General features: G+C 36.4%; 1 protein-coding gene across 2 annotated transcripts; it reads left to right on the top strand.

Moving 5' to 3' along the window:
* Positions 1-802: 802 nt before the first annotated feature.
* Positions 803-10,037, top strand: LOC114461159 (cytochrome c oxidase subunit 5A, mitochondrial-like). Of its 2 annotated transcripts, XM_028443034.1 has the most exons (5): positions 803-963; positions 5,703-5,819; positions 5,926-6,047; positions 6,165-6,271; positions 9,904-10,037. In XM_028443034.1, the coding sequence occupies exons 1-5, from the start codon at positions 891-893 to the stop codon at positions 9,908-9,910; spliced, it is 426 nt and encodes a 141-aa protein (XP_028298835.1). In that variant the 5' UTR covers positions 803-890; the 3' UTR covers positions 9,911-10,037. The 2 variants fall into 2 exon arrangements, with proteins under 2 accessions (XP_028298835.1, XP_028298836.1); XM_028443035.1 differs by lacking the exon at positions 9,904-10,037 and having other exon boundaries at positions 6,165-6,275.
* Positions 10,038-11,316: the final 1,279 nt, after the last annotated feature.

Genomic DNA, 11,316 nt, shown 5'->3' with positions numbered 1-11,316 from the left:
ATTATAATCATAATTGTAATTTTAAAAAGCTGTTGCTGTTGTAATTGTAATTGCATTGTAACTGAGTTAAGATAATTGACTTGGTAATTGACTTGGTAATTGTAATACATATATATATATATATATATATATATATATATAGAGAGAGAGAGAGAGAGAGAGAGAGAGAGAGAGACAATACAATTTTACAAAGTAACAATAACAATAATATAACTGATGTTTTGTACAAAGAGTTTATAGTTATTGCTAAATTCCAACTCTTGTACCTAGTTGGGCTTTTACATACTACATTATAATCAATGCACTAAAATATAAATGTAAAGATGCTAAAATGACATCATACACACGTAAAAAAAAAACCCATACAATCATTACAACGCTATATGAATAAAAGTTAGAAAAAATTGTAATTGAGAATGTAATTGTAATTGACTTTCAAGGGGAAAAAATAATTATAATATATTTGTAGTTGGAAAAAATGCCGGTTATGATAATCAGAATTGATTTGTAATTTAACATGGATATTTGACAACGTAATTGTAATTGAAAAATTGAATTGACCCCAACCGTGCCTTTTTCACACATATAACCATTTATCTAATTAAACATTCAATTTCTGTCTAAAATACTCGTCTAAATTGTTAAGGTTTTTACATCATTTTGATTATAAAATGAATAATACATATATATTTGTTCATAAAACATTAATTATGGCTTTGTAGTTTATTCTACGACAGTCGTACACCGTTAAGAGGGAAATAAATAAATTAATTAATGTTCGGCTTTTTCCGTGATCACGTGGTCCGTGTCACCCTCCTTCGGCTTCGTCCGTCGTTTCGTCCAATTCAGAGTTGCTATAGCTGTTAGCTGTTAGCTTCAGGAGCGCTAATATGTTCCGAGCCGTTGTCCGTCTGTCAGCCTCAGGAGCCCGGAGTCTGACCCGGTCCAGAACCTCCATATCAGGTACCATCATCCTCCTTTTCCTGGACTACAATTTACACAGCGACAGGATTTATATGGACTACAACTCAGCTAAGCTAGCAGCCGTTCACCTTAGCCGACACTGTTTATGCAGCTGAAAGCTAGCTGGGGTGACATTGAACTGTTTTTCAGAAACCCCCCTCAAATGGCACTTATTTCAAATTATCATGCATTTTTTCCCCCTAACAATAGTTGTGTTATAAGGTAGTGGCGCGAACTTAAAGGTTATAGAAGTTGTCACGACCTTGTGGTGACCCTTAGGTGTTTGCAGAGAGTCAGTTTAGCGCAGCAAAAACGCATAAACCTGCTCATGTTTCACTGAGACTGTAGAGATGTTTATTACTGTTATATTACATGTTTAGTGGATTACAGCTCAAAGATCACATTTATATTAAACCTTTGTTCTGTTCCTACTAGGGCTGCACTGAACTATTCTTTTAATAATCAATTAATGTCTATTTTAATCGAATTATTCATGTAGAATAAATTACACGTTTAGCAGTTTTTATGCTTCTTGTACTTATTAAAAAACAAAACACAGAAGAATCAAACGAATTGAACTGACACGACCTTTTCAATACTTTAATAAAGTTCTAATAAGCAACATTGCTCAAGTAAACACAACTTCAGTGTTTTACTAAAGAGGGCATTTATATACAAATTGATGTAAAATTGAACTTTTTCCCTCAAAATTTCCGCAATAAACAATACAATTTTATAATTCAGTATTTAACTTAAAAATTTAAACAAAACACATTAAATTTTAATGACAAATACAACTTCTACATTACTGTATTTATTTCTATGCGGTTATTTCTATTTATGCAATTTGTTTTTCTGTTTCTGTTGTTTTATTGATTTTCATATGACAACATATAAAACATAAATTTGGAAATGTTTAAAATTACAAGAAGGTCTTTACTTACAGTATGGTCGCTTTAGTTTTTGACCCATATTTACAGGTATACAGTATATGCTTTAATTATGCAAATTGAAATAAATAATAAACCTGACCTATGGTTACTCTTTGATAAGTACACTATGTTAAATAGATCCTCCAGTTGAGCACTGGCGCTGAAAAATACTAAAACTGCTTCACAATAAACACACAACACAGTATTATCTTTTTATTCAGTGTGTAATGATCCAACACTTTTTTTTTTTTTTTTAAGTGAGCTAAAGTACATAGCGGAAATGTTGCTGAGGTGTTTCATTAAAAGCAGTCCCAGGGGACGGAGCACCAAAACATATCAGAAACCAGACCCAGTGGTCTAAAAAACAATGCATCGACTCACATAATTTGCTTTGACTCGTTTTCTGAATCGATTTAGACATTTTCAATATTAATCAATCAATATTTTATTCATAAAAGCACTTTACATATAAAATAATACAGCTCAAAGTGCTTTACAAGGTTAAACACCCTCGCCTCCTATAAACCACGTTCAACACACACACACACACACACACACACACACACACACACACACACACACACACACACACACACACACACACACACACAAACAGAGAGAGAGAGAGCTTAAAATAAAGACAATGACATTGACAATGGTTAATTCCACAAATGGTTTCAGCGCTTGTGCCTGCATACTGTAAGCACAAATCATAGTGTCATGTACGTCTAAATATTAGGGGTGGGAACCTCTGGGTACCTCACGATACGCGATACAAAGCTCACAATAACGATTATCTTACGATATGATGATACTGCGATTATCGATATATTGGTCAGAAATCAATCTATGATAATCTGTCATAACAAGAAAAAAAGATTAAGTGAAAAAATACAATTTTTATTTTATATCTCCGAAAGACAATAAATTGAAAAAGTGTCCTATGAACAGTGACACTATCTTAGTGCAACATACCAATGTAAATGAATAAGTATCTCCAACAGTGCTTTCTGTAAACATAAAATACACCCAACACAGCATAACGTGGATGGCTGTTCATCATAGGAATGGGATCCACACAAGGTTCCTGCTGCTTAACAGAAGGTTTTTCTTGCCGCCATGATGAATTCATGTTGGGTGTGGGATACATATGTATGTGTATATACGTATATATGCATATGTGTGTATCCATAAAATGAAGAGTCCGTCCTTAAAGACTGCTCTACTGTAAAGTGCCTTGAGATACCATTGGTTATGATTTGGCGCTATACAAATAAAGATTGATTGATTGATTGATTGATTGATTGAAAATAGGGTCTTTCTTACCAGTGACACTATTATAGTGCAATATTCCAGTAAACAATATATTGGTTCCTTCAACAAACAGTGACAACATTTCTGTGAAAACCTGCCTGCACATTTTAGTGAAAAAGCAGAAAAGCTTTTGGGAAAAAAAAGAATGTCATACTTAGCGCGAGCATATCGATAATCGATCATGCGAAAAAATATTGCGATAAATATTGCGTGTTTGTTGTTTTGTATTGTAATGTAACATTTAATCTTGAGTTCAAGAAATCAAATCACATGCTTAAATTCATAGTCGTTGCTCTCATTCAGACTAAAAACAAGACAACAAAGATGGCAAATCACAAAAAATACAATAAAGGTATTGCTGAAATATAAGACATTTGTCCAGTAGTTTGCACTTGATTATTATTAGTGGTCTGTACATGCATGTTGCTATTCTGAGATTCCCCCGTTAGGCCTGAGAGCCTCATTTTTATTGGAAAAAATTAAATGCGCAGCTCTTTTTTCAGAGCCTAAGCACTTTAATTTAATTAGAATTTTTATTTGGTGACAGAATCGGTAAAAGTTCCTTCCATCCCTGTCATTGTGTCATTCAGGGTCAGGGTGTAAGGTACACCCTTGGTAGGTTGCCAGTTCATTGCACTGTTCGAAACACACACACACACACACACACACACACACACACACACACACACACACACACACACACACACACACACACACACACACACACACACACACACACACACACACACACACACAGCGACAGCCTTTTAGTCTCATACATAAACATTCACAGCAGTAATCATTTACTGGTTTACAGGGTTTGTTCACGTTGGAATCATCCCTAATAATGACACCCATTACTGCACCATGTAATATTATATTATCGGAGTGTTTAATATTCTACTATGCTCTCCTAGTGGTGACGATTACACTGTGTATTAAACACACTACACTGGGTAAAGGAATCCTCAACCCAATGATAAAAACAGTTTAACTGAAAGATGTTTCTGTGTAACCTTTACTAGTAATAATGAGAGGTGATTTAGAAGCTGAATATACAATAAAAAGCAGTTTAATCTCACACTAGTGACTTTTCTCTTGCTGCGGTGCACTTTTTGTCCCCCGGAGCTCCACCCACTACAGGGCATGTTTCAAGCCAGAGGCAGTGGACACTGACAGGTTTTATTTACCAAAAAAGTTGTGAAAATGTGATGCTTGTTCATGTGTTCAGGGATGTAAGTATTGAGAGAATTATTTGTTAACAATGTGTTTGAAAAAAATGCAGCTATTAATGTGAACGTTAACAATTTAGTCTTCTTTCAAACTTCAAATTATTCATATTTTTTTTTTTAACAAAGGTACAGTTGGCACTTTAAATCTAGGAGGTAAATGAGGGTTAATGTTGTTAAGTTTACTAAAATAAAATTAGAAACTTGTTTTGAGACATGTCATTTGTTTTCTTTTTTTAAAAAAATGTAATCTTTAGGCCACATCGCCCAGCCCTAAATACTCCAGACATTTCTGACACAAATTACTGTAGTAAATATTTAGTAACAAAAAAAAGTAGCAAAACGTCCTCAATTCTGTGAATGTGACTCATTTCTAGCTGAGGTACTTAAATACAGTGTTTCAGAGTAACACAGGCCAAGCTGAGACATCCACCTATTACACACAAACACTGTGATCAAGCTTAGCTGAGAAATATAAATAAGTCAACAAAAGATTGTTAAGAAATCAGCTCAAATCTGATCTTAGAGCAATTGTAGGGTCCTATCATTTCCACGTTAACGGATTCGACCATTGAAAACGGAATCCACTGTAACGCGTAAAGGGTTAATGCTGCACTACTACATCTTCATTTGACGTACATTTTTGTTTATTTATGGTTTTCTTTTTTTTTTATATTATGTATCTTGTTTCCTCACAGGAGTTAAAAACTAATATTTTCAGAATTTTGCCTCCAGGCTTAGCTGTAGCAACATGGCGGCCATCTTACCTCAGACAACGGTCCCCGCTTATTACATCAATGTCAACGGTGCATTTACTATTTAAATAACTCTAACTTGCTCAATTTTCAACCAATTTTCAAACAGCAAGCGGCAATTTCAACATGTACAAGCATTGTATGTCATCCCTACGTATAATAAGGTTTGTAATAAGGCAAACCATTTGTAAATCCGTCCATATTTAATCAAGTTAAGGGTATTTTTGTTTAAGCTGATCACTCACCTTCCAACAGCTTCCGTAGAGCACGTCAGAATGTCAGAACATCAGTTGTTTGAGGTAAGATGACTGCCGTTGAGCTACGCTGGCGAATCCTGCTTGCGTCATCTAGTGTTTATATATATATATATATATATATATATATATATATATATATATATATATTCAATACAGTGCTCTGCTCCTAAATTACTCCTTATATTTAAGAATCCAATAAACAAAGAGGAACAAATACTATTAGGTGTGAATGAGTCATTGTGTGTTTTCCAGCTCCTCTGGCCTCCAGGTGTTACTCTCATGGCAAAGTGGAGACGGACGAGGAGTTTGACTCGCGCTGGGTCACTTACTTCAGTAAACCAGACATCGACGCCTGGGAGCTGAGGAAAGGTGAGCCTCCTTCATCACATTCACACCCACGTCACAGTGTCGTCCTGCTTATTTAAAATCCTCTGTCTTGTTTAATGCTGGAATGTTTTCCGTTGACTTTCCCAAGGCATGAACACCCTGATCGGGTACGACCTGGTGCCTGAACCCAAGATCCTGGACTCAGCCCTAAAGGCTTGTCGGAGACTGGATGACCTTGCCAGTGCCATCCGCATCCTGGAGGCTGTTAAGGTGGCTTTTCCTTTAGGATCCTGTGAACACACAGGGAACAGAGCAAACTATGTCGCTTCAATTTCTAGTGACTGAGTCAAAAAAAATGTTCTCTTTTGCATCTTTCATCTTTTGCAGGAAAAGGCCGGCCCCCACAAAGACATCTACCCCTACCTGATACAGGAGCTGCAGCCCACTCTCACTGAACTGGGCATCTCGACACCAGAGGAACTGGGAATTGACAGGTGATAGAAGGCATTTCACATGTGCTGGTTGGAAAACATTAGAATGAGATTGATCAGGGTCTGGTTTTTCAAAAGGCTTAATCTGGATGAAATGTATCTGGATTTGGTAATCCTGTTTTTGCTATCCATGATCACGTAATCCATCTAACTTTTGGGTTTTTCAAAGCAACATCAGATTGGATCAATCTGATCCAGATAGAAACTTTTTACGATCAACCAAATCTGGATAACCAGTGCGCACGTGTGTTTGAACACTGACCAACGTCCTGCATTCTGCCAGAACCATAACCAGAACCAGAAAACAATAGTTAGACACTGTTTCTGATTTGGATTTGTTTTGGATTTCAAAAAGCACTGATGCCATTGCTTTATTATCCTGTTTTATCATCACATGCATCACTTAGAAATAATCTAAATGTCTTTTGATTGTGATGAATATACATCAATTAGTGACAGAATTTAATGTATGTGTACTGTAGCTTGATGGATGAAATTAAAACCTCATGAATAAATGGGATATATTGTGTTCTATGCTGCATGATCCAAATATGGTATAATTTGATACACTTTTAAATAGGGATGTAGCGATTCACTCAACTCCCAATACGATTCGATTCACGATACTGGGTTCACGATACAATTCTTTCACGATTTATTTTAAAAAATGGGACCGTAGACAAATGATGATTGAAAAATATTCCTTTATTTTTGGGGGGGAAAAAAAATAGAAAATACTGTACTATTTTCCTTTTGAATCCCTAGTTTATCAAGGGATTCTTTTGACAACGAATCCCTTGATAAACTATTCAAAACGATGCAATTTAACTAAAAATAAATAAAGGAATGATACAAATGAAGCAGAAGCCTATTAATTTAAATTCTGGTTATATAGTAAACAATGCAAAACTGCATAATAGTTCTTTTTCAGATATTCACGTAATATTACAGATATACTTTCGGTGCTAAAGGGGTAAGGAATCATTTATGAACATGTGTAAGAGTAGAAGGAGGCCAGAAAGAAAGTACTTCGCCGCCAACACTTCTCGATAAGAGAAGGATAAATATATAGTTTAAATAAAGTACTGCGATTCAATTTTCATATTATCGATGTGAACCTTGATACCTATGAATCGATTTTTAACTGCCTTACGATTAATCGTTACATCCCTACTTTTAAAGTTTCATTAGATTCTGGGCCTGAAATCCACGCTGAATCCATCCTTTTGATGGGATCAGTTTAATCCAGATTATTTGGATCAGAGTGATCCCAATCCTACTAAAAAGTTGTGGAAAACCCAAACTAAAGAATAGAATAGAATAGCCTTTTATTATCATTACATAACATGTAATGAGATAGAGCTCACCATAAAAATACAAACATAAGAATAAACAATGTATATACAATATAAATACATTTTAAAAAAGTTCACATACACTCATATCAGTATTAACACAATACTGTGCCAGCGTATTGCATAGAAACTATTGCACATTGCCCAGTATATTACACCAGTCAGATAATATTGCATAACAGTGTATGGTATTGTAGATTTAGTGCATATGAGAGTTCAGAGTGGTTATGCCTTTCGGAAAGAAACTGTTCTTGAGTCTGTTTGTTCTAGCTTTGATACATCTGTAGCGCCTACCAGAGGGCAACAGGTTGAACATGTGGAAACCAGGGTGTGAACTGTCCTTGATGATGCTATGTGCTCTGTTGAGGCAGCGTGAGGTGTAGATGTCCGTCAGGGAGGGGAGAGGGCAGCCAACAATCCTTTGAGCCGTTTTTATTACCCTCTGAAGCCTCCTCCTATCTGCCTCAGTGCAGCTCCCGTACCATACAGTTATACAGTACGTGAGCAGGCTCTCGATGGTCGAGGTTGTGCTTCCTGAGGACTCTCAGGAAATGTAGTCTCTGTTGAGCCTTCTTGGTAACCGCAGAGATGTTGTTTGACCAGGAGAGGTCCGCAGAGATGAGGACACCGAGGAACCTGAAGGTGTGGACCCTTTCCACACACTCACCGTTGATGTAGAGGGGGGCAGGGTCTGCTCTGTGCCTCCGGAAGTCCACGACAATCTCCTTGGTCTTTGTGATGTTAAGCTGCAGGTTGTTAGCAGAGCACCACGCTGTCAGCTTCAGGACCTCCTCTCTGTAGGCTGACTCGTCCCCCCTTGAGATCAGACCAACCACTGTGGTGTCATCAGCAAATTTCACAGTGATGTTGCTCTCATGGGTTGGCCTGCAGTCGTAGGTGTAGAGACAGTACAGGAGGGGACTCAGCACGCAGCCCTGTGGAGAGCCAGTACTCAGTGTGCGGGTGGTGGAGAGGTGGGGTCCAAGTCTCACAGTCTGGGGCCGGTTGGTCAGAAAGTCTCTTATCCAGGCACATGTGAGAGGGGGGAGGCCCAGGGTATTCAGCTTGGTGATCAAAATGTCTGGGATGATTGTGTTAAATGCTGAGCTATAGTCCACAGAGAGCATCCTCACATAGCTCTGCTGGTGTTCCAGGTGGCTGAGTGCAGAATGCAGGGCTATGGCGATGGCATCCTCTGTGGATCTATTAGTCCGATATGCAAATTGGTGGGTGTCGAGGGTGGAGGGGAGACAACCTTTGATGTGATGAAGAACCAGTCTCTCAAAGCATTTCATCACTATAGGTGTTAGGGCCAAAGGTTTGATCCAGATCAAAACCAAGATTGGATTACGTGATCTAATCCAATGACGTAATCCATTTTTCTTTTGAAAAACCCATTTTCAAGATTTGATCCACTCTGTTATCCAGAATCCTTTTGAAAAACTGGGCCCAGGAGATCACTCTCACACACACACACACACACACACACACACACACACACACACACACACACACACACACACACACACACACACACACCTCTCTTATCCTGACAAGTGAAAAAACAATTCTTAATAAAAGTTTTTAAAAAGTTTGTATTTTGATCATTTTAATAATCAGAATTATAGAATTATGGAACTTCCTTTCAAAATTCACACAGACACACAAAGTTCCTTTCTGAGCTTCCTCTGACTCCACAGGTGAGCACTCATCAGCTGCTTTCTTACGCATTCATACTTTTACAAGCTTGTTATGAGTTTAAACTTCACTCAAAAGATCTAAAACAGTTTCTATCTACACACCTGAAGGCCACACCTGTGAGATGGATGGATGAAGTGCTCATGTTTTGCTACTGTTTCCAAAAAGTTCCACATTCACACGGCACTTTACTTTACTTTTTACTTTATTTGCCAAGTACAGTTTTTAAGACAGCACATTGAATTTGACTTGGTAGTCGGTGCGTGGAACAAAAATTATAATAATGATAACTGAAGAATAAAAGATAGATATATATGTGTGTACTGTATATATACACACATACAGTGCAGCAGGTAATATTGTTTTTATGGGGGGGTTCATCTATCTATGTTCCCATTTTTCACCATTTACATTAAACGTCAGGAAGCCTTCATCACACCAACCAATATGCACAACAACTAAAAAAAGAAAAAGAAATCTCTGCTTTTTTGTGTTTTCCATTGATATAAAACAAACTTTGACTAGATACAGTATGTTGCTTACTCAGTCATCAGCTGAACTGATATTTGTTTCTCTCTCCAGATCCTGAGACGTACAATGGAAAGAGTTCTTTACCTCTTCTGTTTGAAATAATGTCTATATTGTTGATTAAATCCATACTGTCCTGTTCTGTACAAATTGGTGGACCTAATAAAGAAAGTTGTCAATAAACCAGGGCTGTTTGATGTGTGTGAGTTTATAAATAACTTTATTGTTCAAAAGCTAGTTAGTTTTGACATAGGGTAACTTGCAAATATATTAATTCATGAACCTTTTGAACTTTTCCACATTCTGTCACATTATAACTACTAATATAAATGTACTTTATTGTGATTTCATGTACTAGGATAACACAATGCAGCGTAATTGTAACGTAGAAGAACATTTAATGTTACTCAAGTATATGTTATCCATATACATCATTGGGTGAGACAGGAGTCGTATTATAACAGAGAGGTAGGTTGATGGTTTGATACCCAGGCGTGTCTTTGGGCATCGCACAGAACTATTTATTGCTAGTTCCCAATGCAATAATATGCACAATATTCCAGGACTAGATTTATAAAATAATGAATAGAAGAAGTAACCAAATGGATAAATAATGAAAAAAGCAATCTTATTTACTATTAAATGTGTAACGAGGGCTTTGATTTATACGAATGGTTTAAATCTGGTCCTGGAGTAATTCAGTTTGCGTATAGAAGTCAACACTGAACAGATGTGATTGGACTAACTCTAGTTCATATTAAATATAAAGCTTCGCTGCAGAAATGACTGTAAAAGTTTATTTTTTAACCCTGATATTAACTTCATTTTTTCCTCAGTATCCTGTCACGACTACTTTATTTTGAAATCTGATTTCAGAAGAAGCCTGTCATGTTGCCAGGTTGGCCATTTCCCTCACGCTTTGTATAGTTTGGAGGTTTTCTGGGCCGAACAATGAATTGGGGTGTGAAAATAGTTGCCGTACACTTCTCAAAGGTGTACGTAAGAAGAAAGAAAAGTTCATATACTGTTTATATATATATATGTGTGTGTGTGTGTTAATTAAATCTGGGCTGTGTAGTTTGATGTTTTAAAAACATGCAAAGTTTATGCACAGGATTTTTTTTTTTTTTTTGAAGAAGTAGAAGAATGTAATGATGATAACATGATTTAGTTTCAGACTGGCATGAATTGTCAGTCTCTGGGTTTGCGTTTTATTTGCAAATTGGAACTTTTCAAGCACTTAAATAGAATAAATGTGTTATTTGTGTTATTGTTTATTTTGTTTCTATAATCATATTGATTTGAAAACGGTAAGAATAATCAGAAATACTTTAATAATGACGGGGAAATAACTTGTTACACTGGATCTAAAGAAACACTAACAAAGATCAATAATTACATAGTTAAAAAGTGAAGCGTAAACATAGACAACACAGTGATTATATTAAAAGACGAGTAAACAATATT

The sequence above is a fragment of the Gouania willdenowi genome, chromosome 3 (genome assembly GCF_900634775.1).
Source record: "Gouania willdenowi chromosome 3, fGouWil2.1, whole genome shotgun sequence".
Taxonomy (NCBI): Eukaryota; Metazoa; Chordata; class Actinopteri; order Blenniiformes; family Gobiesocidae; genus Gouania; species Gouania willdenowi.
Note: the sequence above shows the minus strand (reverse complement) of the source record. Positions and strands in the feature narration are given on the sequence as shown.